The following is a 23,285-nucleotide window of genomic DNA, read 5'->3' on the forward strand; positions in this document are numbered from 1 at the left end:
CCTCAGCAGAACATGCTAGGATAATAGATCCACTTAATTCCACAGGCTGATTTTTTTAGATACTTAAAACAACAAAGGCCAGAAAACATCAGTATGAGTACTCAGAGATGATTAAGAAGCTGTGCATCAATTAGAAAGGTAAATCTCCGTGCAGGCCTACAGCAGTCAGGCCAACAGAAGCAGTGTATTCTTTATTATTCCAGGGTCCAGTGATTATGGAATGCTTCACTGTTAGTGGAAATGCAGACCTGAAAACACACTGCTAAAGTGTCTATCTATCTTATCGGGCAGATGATTTTCCCCCAAGTTTGGGGAACATTTGACAACCATTCAAAATTACTGGGCTTTATCTTACGTAGGATCAGTTTAACTAGTTTTTCCCCCCTTCTTTCAAAGTTATTGAGGCAAGTTTCTGTAAGCATAAATGTCTGATAAGAACCTTTTAATAGTGTCATTATGTGGTCAACTTTGCTCAAATTTAAGAAAATTTGACATTTACATAGCTAATAGCCCTTTCAATGTGCATTGATACTTCTATTAAATTTAATGACTTTAAATCAGTGATGGAAGGAAGGACATTAGAGTCTTTGATAAAGGATTACAAATACTTGCGACTCTTTCTGTCTGATACAGTCTCTGTTTTAGAACTGCTGTATGTGATTAGAGACATCTGCCTTGTAAGGGAGCTTTTTGCCCTTGCAAATAATTGGAGACTTCACCTTCCAATAAAAACATCTGGTGTTCCCCTCCTGCAAACCATTTCCAAACACCAAACTTTCCTTTGTGGATGGAACTTATGTAAAATTTGAAAATTGAATGGATGTGCTGCTACTTTATATCCTTCTTTCCTTTCAGAGTTTATCAATATTTAAAATTGTTTTCGACTCTTTAAAAGGCTATGTATTTCAGTCATCTTAGATAATTGAGAGATTGACGTAAATAAAAGCCTAACATATAACTTGTCTTCATAATTCTCATCTTATAAATTCAGTGTGTGCCATAGGTTCAAATGCATTTGAAATGCATTTTTCATTTAAAAACAGTGCTATTGGGCAGCCCCTGTGGCCCAGCGGTTTAGTGCCACCTTCAGCCAGGGGTGTGATCCTGGAGACCGGAGATGGAGTCCCACATGGGGCTCCCTGCACAGAGCCTGCTTCTCCCTCTGCCTGTGTCTGTCTGTCTGTCTGTCTATCTCTGTCTGTTATGAGTAAATAAATAAATAAATCTAAAAAGGAAAACAATGTTCTTAATTATTGTTGAGTTTTGTAACTGGAAAATCATACGTAAATTAGTGTGCCTCCAGAACTATTATTGGCAAAATGTGTATGAGCTCTAGATCTTGGGAAGAAAGAACAGGACACTGGGAACCTGAGTGTAGGGTACAAAAATGGCATTCTTTCACTTTTATAGTCTTTCCTTTTTCACAAACTCCATGATATGTTTTTTTGTTTTCATGAAAGTTTTTTTTTTCCACCAGAGGAAAACTGGTAAGGCAAGCATTTGTCCATCAGCGAAGCTACTTTTCTTCTTCAAGAATATATTTACCCACTTACTAGTTATTACATATTTCAAAAGTTCTCCTCTCATAATAAAATGCATGACAATATGTGTGAATTGGGAAACTTTATTTTTGACTTTCAATTTGAAAATCTTTATAAAATCGTTTAAAGTTGTTAAAAATATACACAACAGACACACACAATGATGATGTAGATGGACTTTCATATCCAGATGTAGTCCTGAGACTACAGCTGCATAAAGCGATTTGTAAAATGCTGAGCTATATTTTAATACAGTTCAAAACCAATACTTTGAAGACAAAGAAGCAATAAATCAACCACGATTCTTATTGCTTGTTAATATATTTTTCCTTAAGTCTACGAGTCAAGATTGCTTTATAACAACATACTGAAATGCAATTCAAGAAAATACACTTTGCTCTAATTAAAACATGGAATTACTTTTTTTCCTGGAGCATTTTTATATGCATTGTGCTATTTGTGCTGATGTACATTTCTCCAGAAGAGGTTATGCTAGGTTTGCCAATGTGCATTCTGAAAACTGCCCCCAAGTTTGCTGTCTGAAAGAGCACATAAATGCTAGAACCTATTACCAGGTGAGCTCAGTGCTCCATCTTTCCAAAAACAACTGGATTGCAATGCATCTCCTGCAGAATTCCATGAAGGACACTTTCCAAGATTCAAGTCCCCCAGTCATGGCATACAATACAATTCCTGCACCATATGGAACACCCACCACCCAAGATATTAACCTGAAGAACTTACTTGTGTTAATATGATCAGACTTGCTGCTCTTTGGGGCTGGTCTCTCACACTGTGTGCCTGACCAGTTAGTGGAGCATCTAGAAAAATTAAAAAAATAAAGAAGAAAAATTGGTTTATAATAAAACTCACAAATCTGCTAATATAATAACTTTAACCAAATGAAATGAAGAGCCAGCCATCACTGATTCATAAATATTAGGTATAGAGTTCTGCTAATGTCCTGTATATTGCCGGTATGTGGAGGGTAGTTTCAACCGGACGTCATTTGTTGAAAATTTTTTTAAAAATTTAGGTTTACAGTCATTTTTCTTATCCTACGTTAAAACTTAAATTTAGTATATTTTATAGCAAAACTGAAATCTTAATTAAGAATTAGGAATCAATTTAAGAAGTACTGAAAATTGCAAGTAGCCACAATAAAAACTGAGTTGGCCTGTCAAGCAGATCGATCTTTAAGTTTCTGGGACTTTTTTTCCCCTGGCCTGCTCTATGTCCAAAGTTTAATTAAACACCCAACAGCAAATGGTCATCTGTCTCAGTTCAAACCGCAGAATTTTTACTCTTCTAATCATGCATAGGGAAATGCAGTCCATTCCCATTTAAAATCAGACTTCTGTCTCTATGGAATCAAGAAAACGTGCCCAAGTTTTTAGTGGAAGAAGCCGTCTTCCCCATATAGGTACCATGACACTATGATGAAAAGTCTAACAGAGGGTGAAAATAATAGATCTGGTTAAAGTCCTTTACTTAAACATAAATCACAGCCATATAATTAGCTGGATGCATCAAAATAAATGCTGGAATGGTTTTAGCTACATTTCAATAATGCCTATTGGCTAGCCCAAGATGCCTCTGTGCATCTGTCAGAGGAAATCCACAGAGAGACCGCTTAATTGGCTTCAATTCTTATTTAAAATGACTGTCAAATGTCACCATATTAAGAATAGTTGCACACAGTGAAAGAACAGCTTCCAGAACCATTTCAAGTAGATCTCTCTGGGCATGGTGGCCAAACTAAATAACTGCAATTTCAAGGTTTCTGCCAATAATGTCATAGTCAATTCAGATAGCTGAAGCTGTGCTTGGAACTAGGCTTCGATGATGCCATGTGAATTATCTGGGATATCTGTGAGGACAGCATTGGCTCTCCAAAAACATGGGTGAAAGCTCATAAAATCATCATGACTGAAAACTTCAAATCATGAAAACAAAAATTTGTTTCATTAAAGCATATATTAATGTCAGCATAATTGACAATAATGTTATCATTCAAGAATATAGTTATTTGATTAATAATGATATTGTAAAAGTATGAGTATGGATTATGGTTTAAATGAATATTAATATCATATTATTATTAGGTCATCATGCATCATCTTACCTTTTTGTTTAGATTTTTTATAACAAGTTTATGTATCTATTTCCTATACACATTTACTATATACCATAATGCAATAAATCATTAAAGTAGATAAATAAATTTTAAGGCCGGGTCAATGACTCTGTCTACATTCCTGAAGTAAGGTAATGGAATGAGCACACTTTTACAAAATTATAATAAAGTGAACAATGGATAAAATCATTGATTTTTAAAAGTCATTTCTTTTCCTCACTTGTGGTTTTACAGATGATGATCTACATAACTGTTCCAATTCTTTACAGTTTCTAATTCTTGACACAGTCCACAGATAATACAAAATAATGTCTTTAGGATGATTTTGTAAAATGTTGTTGGAGTGAATTCTGATCATTGCAAAATTCTTTCTGTTTTACATAGAAAGAATTTGTCACATTTGTCAAATCTTCCTGAGGAAGTTTTACATACTAATGGAAAAAAGACCAATACTGATTGCTTAATAATTTTATTATGTAGCTTATGTATTCAAGGTTATTTTTGTGCAGGCATATTGAATTACTGATTAAAATATAAAGATTGGCTCTTTACATTACCTTCTTTTATAACCAAATAAAAACAAACCTAAATCAGGGTTCATGTTAAATAAGAAGAATGACCTGAGATACATTTTGTTATGTTATTACTAGAGATAAGAACCTCTGGGCTCATCATTACACTGAGATGCTTAGAAGTCAAAAAGTGAAATTGCTCAAAATAGGAGGATTAAATGCTAAATTACCAGATTGTGTTTGGACACGAACATCACATATTTTAATTACTTTAGGAAGTGATGAAATATATGGCTTTAGAACCCCGGAAGAATAAAAAGAGATTTTTAAGCAAAGAAGATAAGGATAGTGTGATTCTCAATTCCAAACTCTGGAATTATTTAGGTAAGACAAGTGGTAATTCTGAACTGTACTAATTATCTATTTTATCCAGAACTTGGAACCCAGTATTTATGATGGATAAAAGAAATCACCTACTAATGGTAATAAATCTCTTCTCTTTTAAATTGTGGAACCACTTTTAAATTCCTAATCTTCAAGGAATATTTTACTTATTACATACTGGAAAAAACTCTCAAAGACTGTGCTGGAGAAATAATTTTAACAGTTATACATCTTAATAAGCTGATGATCACCTTGCAATTTTCCCTATACTCCTTATAAAACAATGTTTTATGGCCAAATATAAAATGTATTCTACTGTTCAACATTTGTTACATTTTTTAAAAATTATCTCTTTTGAGATACTAAATCAAATAGAAGTCATTATTCTTGTTGCCTACCTTACAAAATGACTACTTAAGGCATTTGCTGCTCCACGAGCTCTTCTTCCAGTGGTTGATTTAAGACCAAGGATTTTTACCATCTTTAAAGAAATTCATAAATTTCTATACTCTGAATAGACTACAACGATCAAAGCTATTAAGGGCAGAACATTTAGGAATCGGAATATCTGAGGATCATCAAAATTTCTTGTCCAATTCCTCACTGAATCATTTGCATTACCGTGCTGACTATGATATTTCTGGCATCTCTTTTTCATTATTCCTCAAGTAAAATCCACAGTCCATGCCCCGGTCACCTTTAATCTGTACTGTTGTAATCCACTGCTCCCTACTAGTCATCTTCAGATAATTGTCTTCAAGGAAGGCCTTCGTGTACCTCCCAAGATTTAAAATAAATTTTTAAATGTTTTTTAAGTTTATTATTTATTTATTTTAAATATTTTATTTATTTATTCATGAGAGACACAGAGAGACAGGCAGAGACACAGGCAGAGGGAGAAGCAGGCTCCATGCAGGGAGCCCGATGTGGGACTCAATCCCGGGACCCCGGGGTCACACCCTGAGCCCAAGGCAGGCGCTAAACTGCTGAGCCACCCAGGGATTCCCTATTTATTTATTTTAGGGAGGGAGGGAGAGGAGAAGAAGGAAAGAATATCCAAGCAGACTCCTGCTGAGTACAGAGCCCAACGCAAGCCTCAATCTCATGAGCCATGAGATCAGGACCTGAGCAGAAACCAAGAATTTGATGCTTAACTGACTGAGCTCCACAGATGACTACCTGCCTTTACTTTATTCCTTACCAGCACAAACACTTCTGTGTCATTCCTTTTACAATTATTCTATAGGTTGTTTCCTACTATCCTTAACCTTAGGACAATACAAATCCCCTTCTTTTTCTTATGTGTTTACCACTATGGCAGTCTGAATTATTTAAGATTTTTAACACTGGTGAATTTTAACTAAGTATTGTTGGAACATGGATAGAGAGAGAGAGAAAGAGGTAGAGAAAGACTTATTTATCTAAACTATCTTTTATCCTTCTTTTTTTCACATCATCATATAAAGATATTGCTTCTGGCAGGTTCTTTATACATTTTTTTTCATCATGATAAATGTACTGTTAAATCTCCATCTTCTTTTTCTCCCACCCTCCTGTCCACCTCCCCTGTGGTAACCATTTGTTCTCTATAGGTAAGAGTCTGTTTCTTGGCTTCTCTCTCATTTTTTCTTTGCTCATCTGTTTTGTTTCTTAAATTCCACACATGAGTGAGATCATATGGTATCTGTCTTTCTCTGATTGACGTATTTAACTTAGCATTATACTCTCTAGCTCTATCTATGTTATTGCAAATGGAAAGATTTCATTCTTTTTTTATGGCTCCTAGCAGTTTCTTGAAGTCAATAGCTGCCTGGTAAAGTGTTATAGATTTTACAGTTTTTGACTTCTTCCCTTCTCTCTAAGGCTATTGACATTAAAAAGAAGATTATTTACTGCTGCATTATTTTCTTAATCTTATTCTTCTGCTTACATTATAGCTATATGTATAAAATAGTCTGAATTCTAATATATTTTGTGATATTTCATTATGTTCTATATTAGTATGGTTAGCAAACTGAAAAAAATTGCTAAAATTGAAATTCTAGAGTCCCATATATCAGGGATTTTCATTAAGCAGCTTGGAGTTTGGACCAGAAATCTTCACTTTGATGAAGTGATTCTGATGCAAGTAATTCACAAATCACACTTCAAGAAATATTTGAGACAACTTATTGCTATAGTCCCATAGACTTTGTCCTTATATCAAATATTATTTGATCTTTTAAAAAAATTTTGGGTGAGAATAATAATATGCATGCCCAGCATGATTATTCAGAAGATTAAATTATATTGGTAAAAGTTCTTTACATAGTATTAGAAAGCTGAGTGAGTTTTTGATTTTGATAACTAATTTTCATCTGAATGTTACTACATAAAATATGCAGTTAGTTGAAAAGTAGTGTTAGAGGACATAGTTAGTAGTTACTGTGTCCTTTAAAAATTTGTGAAATTATTGTATAGTTATAATATACTCTGTTTCAATTGTAATATTCTGTATCACAAGGGAATACCTTCATGTAAAGGCAATAGCAGAACAGATATTACTAGGAAGAATAGTAAACATTTTCAGAATATCAAAATCAGGTTAGCAAATATAAAGGGGATAGAAAATAATCTCTAAAAGGAACAGTTTTTACAGGTAAGCATAGATACAAGCCATATAATTAAACTGTCCAAAATACTGCTATCTCTGAAGTAGTACAGTGATTGAGAATTGAGAATATTAGATACAAAATACGACAGGTGTTGTAAAATCTGAGATACTACCTTTCACTGTATAACAATGATCAACTTACATGGACTACAAATGTCATATTGCAGAAATGTGGTCTAGAGTCACCTGCTTTGGGAGAAGTTCAAAATAAAATAATGAGATTAATATCTACTCCCTTTTTTCATCAAATTTAAAGGTCATGGGACTCTTCTGACCAAAGTAAAATTCAAAGGTGAACCTTAAAGTAATTTGGAATTGAATTTCTCCTCCTCGATATATGTGCTAGGCTACCCTTATTAACCATGATGATAGAGACATTCAGGGAAAAAAAAAAAAACTCACAGGGGAAAAAATGGCACAAAGGGATTAAAGAAACTTTAGAAAACTTGTGCACAGTGTCATGCATGCTTTAGTGTTCCAAAAGCTTCAGTTAGAAAAATTGAAAAATTCTACATTTTGTGCACTAGATTTATATAGTACTATTTCCATATTTCTGTAAAGAAAATTTTAAAAAAAGCACTGGCAAAATACTTTGTCCAATTAATTTTGCAAATTTCTGGTGTTGAAATGACTGCATTTGCATGGTGTGCCTCACTTTGACTCACTTTGACTCACTATACTGTTGTGTAATTCCCAGTATTTTTTGTGCCTTCTCCATGCGAACAGTAGTTTGTAAGATGTTATGTATTTAGACAGATATTTATTCACCGGTTTGTTAATTTTATTGTAAAACACTTTTCAATATATTATTGTTTCATGACTTTCTGAGTTAAAATTATTTCATATACACATAATGATTCATATTTTTTTGTAACATGCCCCCTAAATTTCCTGTACTCACTTTGATGTGAAATTTTGCATAAGATCCAATTAACATTTGCTGAACTTTGTGCCAGATCTTAGGATAAGTATATTCATACGAAAAATACTCTTACTCACTCTTGTAATAACCTAGGAGTTGGAATTACTATGTGAAGTGAGGATGTGCATATTCAAATAATTTGCCAGGAAAAAAAATAGCTTAAGTAGAGGAATAAAATGTGATGTCATTATTTCATTATTGTTTTCTGCAACAATGCCATGATCGTTCTAATTCAATGCAGGAGTAGGAAGAAATGCTTTTCTTTAGTCCCTTATGCCCAGGAGAGTACCAATTTCTCAATAAAAAGTCAGAATATTGTCTGAACAAAAGGAAATAGTGTATTTTTTTGAGTCATAGATTTGTAAGAATTACCACATTGGCTCAGACCTGTGATCAAAATGTTTAACATTCTGTCTCTAGCAGTGAAATTGAGGAATATATTATTAAAGAGTGTTTATATCCTTCTTGACATCAATTTCACATCTTTATATTGGTTCCAAAATATTGTACGTGTGTCTAATATATCTTTAAAGATCCATTATCTATAAATTCATCTATATTATTACTCAGTCCACTCTTGAACTTCCAAAACTATTGACCCTATATTTCACTTATTTGGTATTTTTTTACATACAATTTTGCACTACAATTTCTATTTATGCAGTACTATTCTCAATCTAAATTTAACTGTTACTTCTTACATGGGAACAGGCAGGTATTACCTTGTTTTTTTTTTTTTTTTTTTTTTTTTCAGAAAGCTTAAGGTAGTAGCTTAAATTTATGTTTGTTTTTATAAGTATACTTGATTCTACTCTATAAGAATATAATTCATTGTTTTAAAATATTACATTAAATCATTGTGTTATCTAGTACTGATAAGATTAGTAAGACAAAACTAATCTTACTTTAATATTAAGAGAATTCGATCAGAAAGGGTTCTTGGTTTGAGAAATGTTAACGTGACAAAGTTAAAAAAAAAGATATTCAATAATATCTGACCAGTAATTATTTTAGGAAAAGTAAAAATTAATAAGAAATTGAAAAGGTGGCAATGAAAGAAATAAAATTAATAGAATGGATTTTTAAAAGTGATTTATTTTAAGAAGAAAGGTAGAATAAAAAAAAGATGAAATCTAGTTTGCCAAGTAATTACCCATAAAGGGAAGTTTGTTAAGATTGAGTGGTTTAAGTTAGAAATGTTTAAACATATAATTTTGCACAGGCTACTTGAGCAGAAATGGCCACCAAAGTGTGAAATGATGACTGAATAAATACTAAAAAAAAGAAATCTATAGTAATGAAAAAGTTTATCATCTAGATATTCACAGAAAATTTTATTGAAAGCAGATCTGAAAAGCATGAGGTGTTTTTTAGACTGAGTAGACAATTTGTACTTCACTGAGTACATGCACCAGATAAAAAGGAATAGGAATAATAATAAAATTAGTATTAAGTAATATGATGGATGTAACTGAAGACCTAAAAGCAGGCTATTACGTTAGAAACAGTGGTTATAAGGCTATAGCTAAAGGTGAGAGGAAAAACATGATGTATGCTGTAATACAATAAGAGGGCTCTCTCTACACATTGCCAAGACAAAAGGCCAATCCTACAATTGTCTTAAAAAGCTACCAAACCATAAGGGGTGGGATTCTCTATGCTTAGTGCCATGGACACAAAGTAACTATTTTACCACCTGAATATTTTGTGATTTAGCACAAGATAAAGGTGAACAATAAAGAATATTTCTATTAAAAAAAAAAAAACACCTCATGAATGCCCTTCCTATTTCTTAGGGCTTTTGTGTGGTACCAGTGATGAAATTTGAAACAAATTATTATGAGGATGTCTGGCATATCTAACTGTTACATTTTTAAGTATCATTCAAGATACATTAATCCCATGCAAATCTGAGGCAATGGTAGGAAGATCTGGAAGTGTTATCACAAGGTTTTGAGTGTATGAATGTCTTTAAGTCCAATATAACTTTAATTCTCTAAAAAAATGTATTTAATTTACTTTCTATTGCACTACTCATGTGCTGGGAAATTGATGTTAGTCAGACTAATTTATAGCCCAAATCACTGAAAAATGATTCTGACATCAAAACGGTCTCTGCTTTCTGATACTTCAGCATAGCCTTATTCTACTTACAAGACTACTACATGTTCTCCAAAAGCTAACATGAAAGCTTCCCATCAATCATTTGTACTTGATTAAGGGACCCTGTGTTAGTATCAATATCAGCTTCCCAATTACCACCTTTCAGCCTTCCTCAAAATCTAGGACCTAAACTTTCAAAATATTTGTTTTACATTTAATTGTTTTAAAAAATAAAACAAGTAATCAAAAAAAAAAAGAGAGAGACATATGAGATAGATTGAGAATGATTTGCTAAAGTCAAGATTCAGTATGAATTAAACAATTTGTATATCTCATGTAGATGTTAGTCATACAACAGTCACCAGGTCTGTTCAACATTTATAGAATCATGTTGCAGGCAGAAACAAGGAGACTTTAGGACAAAAGATGCCCATTAACACATTTCTTTCCTAATCCAAATGTTGATTACTTTCTGACTGAAGGTAAGAAGGTTTATGCAGGCAATGGGTAAAAATTGATTTAGGAAGTATAGAAGAATATCTTCAATAAATCTAAAATGCCATACAATATTACAGTTACATAATTTTACATTATGGAGAAAACTGCAATTTGGGGTTATAAACATTTTTATTCATTTGGTCAGCATACAATCATAAATATGGTACATTCTATATGCATATTTCCATATGATAAGTATCTAAAACATGCATTTGCCTATAACTATGCTAGATTGTGATGAACTTAAGGTGGGGATTGTGTATTATTCATCTTTGTATTCTATCATTTCTATCTTTTTAAAAAATTTTATTTATTTGTTCAAGAGAGACACAAAGAGAGAGGCAGAGACATAGGCAGAGGGAGAAGCAGGCTCCCTGTGGGGAGTCAGATGTGGGACTTGATCCCTGACCCAAGGATCACACCCTGAGCCAAAGAGATGCTCAACTGCTGAGCCACCCAGGCATCCCTGTAGTCTCTATTTCTTGAGCAGTCTCTGGCACATGGTCAGTGTGTGTATGTTGCCATTTAACTAAATGAATAGATCCACAAGGCAGGGAAGATGCATGGTTGAACACATAAATATGCGACTGTATAGAGAGAAGTTTCATAAACATATGGGGTGCTTATTTTATGAAGAATATGTAGCGCCATTCATAAGAACTTGCTTTCAATTAGTTGTCAGTCAGTCATTTCTCACTAAAAGGAATATTGATCCACTACGGGAAACACTTCATATAAAAGAACCACAGTAATAGGCAAATCTTTTCTTTCTTCTTTTTTTTTCTTCTTTCCTTCTTTCTTGGCTTCTCTTTTCCCTACCTTTCCTCTTTCATTCATTAATTCTTCCCTTTATAAAATCAGATGATCCCATTCTAGCAACTTGGGCATGAAAAAAATTTACTTATTCAATGATACAAATTGTGTGATATTTCATTTCTTGTCTCAGGATGCAGTCAACAAAGAAATGCTTTTTCTTTCATGACAAAAATTCTAAAAGTGCTTGCCTGATGAAAAAAAAAAATATATATGGCAATTAAATTTAATTTAAGGGCAGCCCCAGTGGCGCAGCAGTTTGGCGCTGCTTGCAGCCCAGGGTGTGATCCTGGAGACCCGGGATCAAGTCCCACGTCGGGCTCCCTGCATGGAGCCTGCTTCTCCCTCTGCCTGTGTCTCTGCCTCTCTCTCTCTCTCTCTCTCTCTCTCTGTGTCTCTCATAAATAAATATTTTTTTAAAAAGTATTTAAAAAATAAATGTAATTAATTTAATTCAATCATTTAATTTAAACTATTGTCTGAAATTAAAATGCTGGTATGCAGGGATACAAATTGCCATTTGTGTGAATTTGGAATCAGACAGACCTGTATTGTAGTCTCTCCTCCCCTCCTCATAGGCAATTCACGCATTTCAGTTTTTTAGTTTATAGTAACAGGAGAGGGGGAGGAGCAAGATGGCGGAAGAGTAGGGTCCCCAAATCACCTGTCTCCACCAAACTACCTAGAAAACCTTCAAATTATCCTGAAAATCTATGAATTCGGCCTGAGATGTAAAGAGAGACCAGCTGGAATGCTACCGTGAGAAGAGTTCGCGCTTCTATCAAGGTAGGAAGACGGGGAAAAAGAAATAAAGACACAAAAGGCCTCCAAGGGGGAGGGGCCCCGCGAGGAGCCGGGCTGAGGCCGGGGCGAGTGTCCCCAGGACAGGAGAGCCCCGTCCCGGAGGAGCAGGAGCTGCACCGACCTTCCCGGGGGAAAGGGGCCCGCAGGGAGGTGGAGCAGGACCCAGGAGGGCGGGGATGCCCTCGGGCTCCCGGGGACAGTAACAGCAACTGCGCGCCCAGGAGAGTGCGCCGAGCTCCCTAAGGGCTGCAGCGCGCACGGGGGACCCGGCGGGACCCGGAGCAGCTGGAGGGGCTCGGGGGCGGCTCCGCGGAGGGGGCTGCGCGGCCCCGGGAGCAGCTCGGAGGGGCTCGGGCAGAAGAAGAGGCTCCGTGCGGAGGGGGCTGCGCGGTTCCAGGAGCAGCTCGGAGGGGCTCGGGCGGCGGCTCCGCGGAGGGGGCTGCGCGGCCCGGGAGCAGCTCGGAGGGGCTCGGGCAGAGGAAGAGGCTCCGTGCGGAGGGGGCTGCGCGGTTCCAGGAGCAGCTCGGAGGGGCTCGGGCGGCGGCTCCGCGGAGGGGGCTGCGCGGCCCGGGAGCGCGAATCCAACAGCGCAGGCTCCGGAGCACAGGGCGCCGGGACACAGCCCAGGATCCGGCCTCCCCCGGGACAGGCAGAGGCCGGGAGGGCCCAGGACAGCAAGGACGCTCCTGCTCCAGCTGAGCAGATCAGCGGCCCCGCCCGGAGCCTCCAGGCCCTGCAGACGGAGTTCCTGCCGGAGCTGAATCCAGGGCTCCAGAGCTGCCCCGCCACTGGGGCTGTTCCTCCTGCGGCCTCACGGGGTAAACAACCCCCACCGAGCCCTGCACCAGGCAGGGGCACAGCAGCTCCCCCAACTGCTAACACCTGAAAATCAGCACAACAGGCCCCTCCCCCAGAAGACCAGCTGGACGGACAACTTCCAGGAGAAGCCAAGGGACTTAAAGTACACAGAATCAGAAGATACTCCCCGGTGGTTCTTTTTTTGTTTGTTTGTTTTTGTTTTTGTTTTTGTTTTGTTTTGCTTTTTGATTTGTTTCCTTCCCCCACCCCCTTTTTTTCTCCTTTCTTTTTCTTTCTCTTTTTCTTCTTTTTTTTTTTTTCTTCCCTTTTTTTTTTCTCTTTCTCTTTTCTTTCCTTCTTTCTCTCCTCTCTTTTTCTCTTTTTCCCAATACAACTTGCTTTTGGCCACTCTGCACTGAGCAAAATGACTAGAAGGAAAACCTCACCTCAAAAGAAAGAATCAGAAACAGTCCTCTCTCCCACAGAGTTACAAAATCTGGATTACAATTCAATGTCAGAAAGCCAATTCAGAAGCACTATTATACACCTACTGGTGGCTCTAGAAAAAAGTATAAAGGACTCAAGAGACTTCATGACTGCAGAATTTAGAGCTAATCAGGTAGAAATTAAAAATCAATTGAATGAGATGCAATCCAAACTAGAAGTCCTAACGACGAGGGTTAACGAGGTGGAAGAACGAGTGAGTGACCTAGAAGACAAGTTGATAGCAAAGAGGGAAACTGAGGAAAAAAGAGACAAACAATTAAAAGACCATGAAGATAGATTAAGGGAAATAAACGACAGCCTGAGGAAGAAAAACCTACATTTAATTGGGGTTCCCGAGGGCACCGAAAGGGACAGAGGGCCAGAATATGTATTTGAACAAATTCTAGCTGAAAACTTTCCTAATCTGGGAAGGGAAACAGGCATTCAGATCCAGGAAATAGAGAGATCCCCCCCTAAAATCAATAAAAACCGTTCAACACCTCGACATTTAATTGTGAAGCTTGCAAATTCCAAAGATAAAGAGAAGATCCTTAAAGCAGCAAGAGACAAGAAATCCCTGACTTTTATGGGGAGGAGTATTAGGGTAACAGCAGACCTCTCCACAGAGACCTGGCAGGCCAGAAAGGGCTGGCAGGATATATTTAGGGTCCTAAATGAGAAGAACATGCAACCAAGAATACTTTATCCAGCAAGGCTCTCATTCAAAATGGAAGGAGAGATAAAGAGCTTCCAAGACAGGCAGCAACTAAAAGAATATGTGACCTCCAAACCAGCTCTGCAAGAAATTTTAAGGGGGCCTCTTAAAATTCCCCTTTAAGAAGAAGTTCAGTGGAACAGTCCACAAAAACAAAGACTGAATAGATATCATGATGACACTAAACTCATATCTCTCAATAGTAACTCTGAATGTGAACGGGCTTAATGACCCCATCAAAAGGTGCAGGGTTTCAGACTGGATAAAAAAGCAGGACCCATCTATTTGCTGTCTACAAGAGACTCATTTTAGACAGAAGGACACCTACAGCCTGAAAATAAAAGGTTGGAGAACCATTTACCATTCGAATGGTCCTCAAAAGAAAGCAGGGGTAGCCATCCTTATATCAGATAAACTAAAATTTACCCCAAAGACTGTAGTGAGAGATGAAGAGGGACACTATATCATACTTAAAGGATCTATTCAACAAGAGGACTTAACAATCCTCAATATATATGCTCCGAATGTGGGAGCTGCCAAATATATAAATCAATTATTAACCAAAGTGAAGAAATACTTAGATAATAATACACTTATACTTGGTGACTTCAATCTAGCTCTTTCTATACTCGATAGGTCTTCTAAGCAAAACATCTCCAAAGAAACAAGAGCTTTAAATGATACACTGGACCAGATGGATTTCACAGATATCTACAGAACTTTACATCCAAACTCAACTGAATACACATTCTTCTCAAGCGCACATGGAACTTTCTCCAGAATAGACCACATATTGGGCCACAAATCGGGTCTGAACCGATACCAAAAGATTGGGATTGTCCCCTGCATATTCTCGGACCATAATGCCTTGAAATTAGAACTAAATCACAACAAGAAGTTTGGAAGGACCTCAAACACATGGAGGTTAAGGACCATCCTGCTAAAAGATAAAAGGGTCAACCAGGAAATCAAGGAAGAATTAAAAAGATTCATGGAAACTAATGAGAATGAAGATACAACCGTTCAAAATCTTTGGGATGCAGCAAAAGCAGTCCTAAGGGGGAAATACATCGCAATACAAGCATCCATTCAAAAACTGGAAAGAACTCAAATACAAAAGCTAACCTTACACATAAAGGAGCTAGAGAAAAAACAGCAAATAGATCCTACACCCAAGAGAAGAAGGGAGTTAATAAAGATTCGAGCAGAACTCAACGAAATCGAGACCAGAAGAACTGTGGAACAGATCAACAGAACCAGGAGTTGGTTCTTTGAAAGAATTAATAAGATAGATAAACCATTAGCCAGCCTTATTAAAAAGAAGAGAGAGAAGACTCAAATTAATAAAATCATGAATGAGAAAGGAGAGATCACTACCAACACCAAGGAAATACAAACGATTTTAAAAACATATTATGAACAGCTATACGCCAATAAATTAGGCATCTAGAAGAAATGGACGCATTCCTGGAAAGCCACAAACTACCAAAACTGGAACAGGAAGAAATAGAAAACCTGAACAGGCCAATAACCAGGGAGGAAATTGAAGCAGTCATCAAAAACCTCCCAAGACACAAGAGTCCAGGGCCAGATGGCTTCCCAGGAGAATTTTATCAAACGTTTAAAGAAGAAATCATACCTATTCTCCTAAAGCTGTTTGGAAAGATAGAAAGAGATGGAGTACTTCCAAATTCGTTCTATGAAGCCAGCATCACCTTAATTCCAAAGCCAGACAAAGACCCCGCCAAAAAGGAGAATTACAGACCAATATCCCTGATGAACATGGATGCAAAAATTCTCAACAAGATACTGGCCAATAGGATCCAACAGTACATTAAGAAAATTATTCACCATGACCAAGTAGGATTTATCCCTGGGACACAAGGCTGGTTCAACACCCGTAAAACAATCAATGTGATTCATCATATCAGCAAGAGAAAAACCAAGAACCATATGATCCTCTCATTGGATGCAGAGAAAGCATTTGACAAAATACAGCATCCATTCCTGATTAAAACTCTTCAGAGTGTAGGGATAGAGGGAACATTCCTCGACATCTTAAAAGCCATCTATGAAAAGCCCACAGCAAATATCATTCTCAATGGGGAAGCACTGGGAGCCTTTCCCCTAAGATCAGGAACAAGACAGGGATGTCCACTCTCACCACTGCTATTCAACATAGTACTGGAAGTCCTAGCCTCAGCAATCAGACAACAAAAAGACATTAAAGGCATTCAAATTGGCAAAGAAGAAGTCAAACTCTCTCTCTTCGCCGATGACATGATACTCTACATAGAAAACCCAAAAGTCTCCACCCCAAGATTGCTAGAACTCATACAGCAATTCGGTAGCGTGGCAGGATACAAAATCAATGCCCAGAAGTCAGTGGCATTTCTATACACTAACAATGAGACTGAAGAAAGAGAAATTAAGGAGTCAATCCCATTTACAATTGCACCCAAAAGCATAAGATACCTAGGAATAAACCTCACCAAAGATGTAAAGGATCTATACCCTCAAAACTATATAACACTTCTGAAAGAAATTGAGGAAGACACAAAGAGATGGAAAAATATTCCATGCTCATGGATTGGCAGAATTAATATTGTGAAAATGTCAATGTTACCCAGGGCAATATACACGTTTAATGCAATCCCTATCAAAATACCATGGACTTTCTTCAGAGAGTTAGAACAAATTATTTTAAGATTTGTGTGGAATCAGAAAAGACCCCGAATAGCCAGGGGAATTTTAAAAAAGAAAACCATATCTGGGGGCATCACAATGCCAGATTTCAGGTTGTACTACAAAGCTGTGGTCATCAAAACAGTGTGGTACTGGCACAAAAACAGACACATAGATCAGTGGAACAGAATAGAGAATCCAGAAGTGGACCCTGAACTTTATGGGCAACTAATATTCGATAAAGGAGGAAAGACTATCCATTGGAAGAAAGACAGTCTCTTCAATAAATGGTGCTGGGAAAATTGGACATCCACATGCAGAAGAATGAAACTAGACCACTCTCTTGCACCATACACAAAGATAAACTCAAAATGGATGAAAGATCTAAATGTGAGACAAGATTCCATCAAAATCCTAGAGGAGAACACAGGCAACACCCTTTTTGAACTCGGCCACAGTAACTTCTTGCAAGATACATCCACGAAGGCAAAAGAAACAAAAGCAAAAATGAACTATTGGGACTTCATCAAGATAAGAAGCTTTTGCACAGCAAAGGATACAGTCAACAAAACTCAAAGACAACCTACAGAATGGGAGAAGATATTTGCAAATGACATATCAGATAAAGGGCTAGTTTCCAAGATCTATAAAGAACTTATTAAACTCAACACCAAAGAAACAAACAATCCAATCATGAAATGGGCAAAAGACATGAACAGAAATCTCACAGAGGAAGACATAGACATGGCCAACATGCATATGAGAAAATGCTCTGCATCACTTGCCATCAGGGAAATACAAATCAAAACTACAATGAGATACCACCTCACACCAGTGAGAATGGGGAAAATTAACAAGGCAGGAAACAACAAATGTTGGAGAGGATGCGGAGAAAAGGGAACCCTCTTACACTGTTGGTGGGAATGTGAACTGGTGCAGCCACTCTGGAAAACTGTGTGGAGGTTCCTCAAAGAGTTCAAAATATACCTGCCCTACGACCCAGCAATTGCACTGTTGGGGATTTACCCCAAAGATACAAATGCAATGAAACGCCGGGACACCTGCACCCCGATGTTTCTAGCAGCAATGGCCACGATAGCCAAACTGTGGAAGGAGCCTCGGTGTCCAACGAAAGATGAATGGATAAAGAAGATGTGGTTTATGTATACAATGGAATATTACTCAGCTATTAGAAATGACAAATACCCACCATTTGCTTCAACGTGGATGGAACTGGAGGGTATTATGCTGAGTGAAGTAAGTCAGTCGGAGAAGGACAAACATTATATGTTCTCATTCATTTGGGGAATATAAATAATAGTGAAAGGGAAAATAAGGGAAGGGAGAAGAAATGTGTGGGAAATATCAGAAAGGGAGACAGAACGTAAAGACTGCTAACTCTGGGAAACGAACTAGGGGTGGTAGAAGGGGAGGAGGGCGGGGGGTGGGAGTGAATGGGTGACGGGCACTGGGTGTTATTCTGTATGTTAGTAAATTGAACACCAATAATAAAAAAAAAAAATATAGTAACAGGAGAGAGAGAATGATACTTCCTGCTTTGTCACACATTGTCCATAGATATCACCTCATATGACATCACCTTTGTTTTCTCCTCAAATCCACTTCCTTTTTAGTTTGTTATCTATTTTTTATGTTTTCCTTTTACTGCCTCAAAAGATTTTTCCTTATTCCTTCCTTGTTTTTTGCAAGGTAAGTTGATTATTTTAAAATCTAAAAAAAAAAAAAAAGCTTCCTTGGGATATTAAATGACATAATGATGTGTATAAAATTTACACATCATTTAACTTAATTTAATGCAAATGATGATATTATGAATATTAAATTATTAAATTTAAAGGCTGTATACCTCATGCCAATATCTACATAGTTGTAATTTCTGATTTGTATGCTCATTAGAAGAAGTATTAGGCTTAAGATTTTATACTCCTTTAACATAATGACTTCTGTCTGTTACTATTGTACTATAGAAAAGGAGAAAGAACATATTTTCTTAAATAATGATAGTATAAGGAATCTTTAATTATTTTTTTACTCTGAAATCAACGTTGCTATTTAAACCATATGTGCCTGATCCTTTTCTGGAAAGTGTATAAAATTAGTTGGGGGTCAGGTACGAGGCCTTAGAGTGACTATTTAGTTTTCTTGACTTTTCCCAGCAATGGAATAGGAGCAAGAAATAAGCATTTGTTGTTAAAAGCATCTGAAATTGTGATTGTTTTCTATCACAGTAAAATCTGGGGAAAGCAGTCTAAATAGAAAAAACATATTTAATTGTTAAAGAAGTAACATTAACAAATGAAAATATTATGTGGTTATATTGTGGTTTCTTTGGTTATTCCGATTTGCTGATTATGTGAAATCATATATATGATTACGTGTCCCCAAATCAAGGGAAGATAATGTGAGAACATCAAAGCTTTATAACTGTAGCTGCCCAATATATATAACTCTGTAGTAAATGCTCTTTGTTAAGTAGTGCCACTGTACTGTCAAGGCGAAAACTAGACTTAAAAACTTGTACAGAAAGATGTGATATCTGTATTGTGTGTTTTCCCCACGGCACTGCCGGCATGGTGAAAGCTAGGAAAAGTTACAACTTGTTACCTGGGATCATATAGGATAGCTATTGATGTGACAGCTTTTCTTGGCCTTACTACTCCAAAAGACGTGCACATCTCATATTTTCTGTTTTGAACATATGCCAAGGGGCAGGAAAGCAAATAAGGAATGTGCAATGACCTGACTCTTACAACGTGGACAACCCAGGCCCCTAAAGTTGAATTGCTCAATACCCCTGCTGAAAAGTTGTGATCTGTTTGAAATCACTCATGACAAGTTCGTTGGTTCTTCTTAAATATTCTTTATGGGGCCACAAGGTCGCTGGTCCACATGGAGGAATGCTGCTCAGCCTGACAGCAAGACCACAGAGAGCAAACCCTGGAGTCTCCTTTCTGCAAGACCAGTATTTTCAGAAACCAAGTCCTTAATTAACTGCAATGTAGAGAATAATTCCTATCTCTTTAAAATTTGTGACAGAAACAGAACTTGTTATCCTCTTCCCAAAAGTCCCGCCAAAGGCTTCTCTAGTACTTGTACATTTTCCTTACGTGTTTCTCACCCTAAGGACTTAGAAAATAATGCTGAACTTTTAATAAAATAATTAGATTGGAACAATCACAAAACCAAAGAAAATGATGAAACACCTAATGCAGATTTCTCTCTTAATGAATGTCCCTTTGGTATTTATATATTTGTTTTGCATCTTTCTGCATTTAAAAATTCTACTTCGAAAATGATTATGAAACTAATTCTCCTGTGTGTTTTCTAAGGAAATTGAGGGCAGACCCATTGTCCTTTCTTTCTCAATAGGACTTGAGCTGGGCTTTACTTACTATCCATGCACTGCTTGCGTTTTATTTATGCCACATAGCACCTTATTTTCAATAAGAAGCACTTTAAAAAAAAAAAAAAGCTGCACTTTATTTTTCACCTTCAGACTCCTAGAAGCCCAGATTATACCAGGTTATGATCATTTATGTCTGGTGTATTACAATGGCTTTAAGATTTTCCTTTTTAATTTTTTTTAATGTTTATGTTGAAGAACAATACTCTATGTTCTTTACATATATTATATTTCTTAATCCTGTTGTTTCTAAAATTGTTTCTAAAACAATTTTAGAAAGTACATGCTATTAGCATTTCCATATTAAGATGACAAAAGAGCCAGAGGAGAAAAACTAAACAACCAAAACAAACTGCAATCCTGAGATATAATATCCTCTATCACTCGGCTCTTGTATGCCTTGTTTACCACAAAACACTTTTAAAAAGTCATTTTTTAAGTCATTTTTTTTAATTGAAAAATATCTTTGTCCTTTTCATTGCAAATTGGGATTAATTTTTAAATCTCTCTCTCTCTCTCTCTCTCTTTTTTTTTTTTTTGCAAACCCATAGCTTCTGTTCCAGCACAGCACCGTGTCATCAAAACCTTTCTAAAACATTCAGATGGCTATGATATTCCATATTTCAAACATTATCAGTGTTCCTCTATTGCTTATGGAATGAATTTCAAATTTCTAGCTAAGCATTCTATATTCCTCAGAATTATTTCACTGTCTAATATCATTGTCCAATCCTCCTTTATAAGCATTATTTATTTACATCACTCAAATTCCCAGAGCCCCTGGCATGTTCCTTCTTCCCTCATCTTTTACTTCAAATAGACTCACAGGCCCTCAAGGGCAGGGGCTATACCTTACTTTCCTCTTCTTCCCTGTCTATTTTTGATAGAGATTCCCAGACTAAAAACAATAAACAAACAAAAAGCAAGGAGAAGTGACAACAAAAACAAATAAAATTATGTTCTTCTAATAAGTTAAGATGTTGAATTAAACCTACTTAGATCTTTACAGAGAGCTATTTAACCTGGATTCCAGAACACTCAGGAAACACCTCAGGGTAGCATTAGATGGTATCATAAAGGTGAGAAAGAGAATAACAAATCATGATAAGATCAAACACTTTTCTGTTTTTTTTTTTCCTGACTCTTGTAGTTTTGAAAATTTAATAACAAAGTAGGATGTGGTATTATAATGATTACAGAAAGATGATCATATCATAGGCTGTCAGATCTTGCAATACAATATAGGCACCAAGACATTATTTTTTAGCAACATTAGCTAAGAACATACTATGTGCAGAACATATGCTAGCTATTAGGGCAAAACAGATAAATCAGACACAACTTCTTACTTGAAGGAATTTACAATCTTCCAGAGAGAAACAGACATATAAATTTAAAGAAGCCATAGAGTGTACAACAGGCAACATTCCCAGGCCAATTTCATAGAAATATGTTCCATGTCCAAAGGCCACACACAGATGAGAGGTCAATTTTAGCCATAAAATATGGAATATCATAGTGGAGTATGAAAAATGGAAGCACACACACATAGTCTCACACACGAATGATCAAAGAAAGGAGATAATTTTTTTGGAAACCATTTTTTCCTAAAAAAGATGAACAAAAAAACCAGATACCCATATAAATCTAAGTAAACCAAAAAGGAAAAAAAAAAAAAGGTAATAGATTGGGGGGAAATGCTCATAGTACGTTATTTTTAGCTTTTGTTTGAAATGAAGAAGTAAAACATAAAAACTAACATCACTATCTTGTTTTTGGCCAAATGGAGAATGGTTCTTGCCATGGGCAAGAAGCAATAATATATATTATAAGAAATGTCTTGGAGCTCTGCCATTTTCAAAACAGTCAGTGCCTGAATTGATAGGATTTCAGAAGCCATGCACTATCAGAGTTAGATCTTTTTGGTTCTCTTTTTTCAGATGACACAAATAAGTTTAAAAACTGCCTTTTTTCTTCTCTTTTTAAAAAAGAATATAGATTATATAGAAAACTATTTTTAAAAAGTAAATATTACCCAAATTCTCCAATAAGGGATAACCATTAGCCTTTAAGCTACACAGGTCAAATATTTTTGTGTTTTGTTCACAGATTAACTCTTTGGTGCCTAGGATATTGTCTGGCTTATAGTAGGTGCTCAATAAATACTTGTTGAGGAATGGCTATAGGAAGAGAAGATTGACAGTATTTTTGTTTTCTCTGAGAGGGCAAAATATGAACCAATCAAGGAAACCGACACCTAAGATTCTAGTTCTTATAGACTTATATACTAGACTAGGGGTTATAATAAGAAATAAGTGAAAAGAACTATTATCTTTTGAGCTTAGGTGTAAAGAGACTACTCATACACTTAGCTAAACCTTGGCATATTATTTTAAAGTGTCAGAAAAATAAATTATGAAACCATAGAGAAATACTGAATAAAAATATTTAATCATGAACCACAAATTTTATGATTAGTTCTTCAGTTACTGCATAGTATGAACAGATTTTCTATTATTCTTAGTGTTGCTGCTAATGGACATTTTGTTTTTCAGAGTCTTCTTAGATGTTTTAGAGGGATTTGGGGAGAATTTGTATCTGTGGTTGTGACTCCAACCAAATTTTAAACCAGGTTGAAAGCAAAACTTCAAATGGGACTCAGATTTAAATATATTATGCCTCATAGACTTATAAGTGAATGGTTAGCCCAAACTTATCACTTTACAGATAAGGAAAATGTGACACAAAAAGACATTAGTCACTTGCCCAAAATCATAGCTAGTGTCATTCATATATTTGATATATTTGGA

At 36.3% G+C, this 23,285-nt stretch overlaps 1 protein-coding gene across 8 annotated transcripts in view; it reads right to left on the reverse strand.

Moving 5' to 3' along the window:
• Positions 1-23,285, reverse strand: part of LRP1B (LDL receptor related protein 1B) — a 1,828,472-nt gene that overhangs the window by 16,168 nt on the left and 1,789,019 nt on the right. For all 8 annotated transcript variants that reach the window (XM_077861563.1, XM_077861564.1, XM_077861559.1 and 5 more), the window contains one exon: positions 2,286-2,362. In XM_077861563.1, the coding sequence (XP_077717689.1) occupies positions 2,286-2,362 (77 nt within the window). The remainder of the gene's footprint in view (positions 1-2,285; positions 2,363-23,285) is intronic.

This window comes from Canis aureus, chromosome 20 (genome assembly GCF_053574225.1).
Source record: "Canis aureus isolate CA01 chromosome 20, VMU_Caureus_v.1.0, whole genome shotgun sequence".
Lineage (NCBI taxonomy): Eukaryota > Metazoa > Chordata > Mammalia > Carnivora > Canidae > Canis > Canis aureus.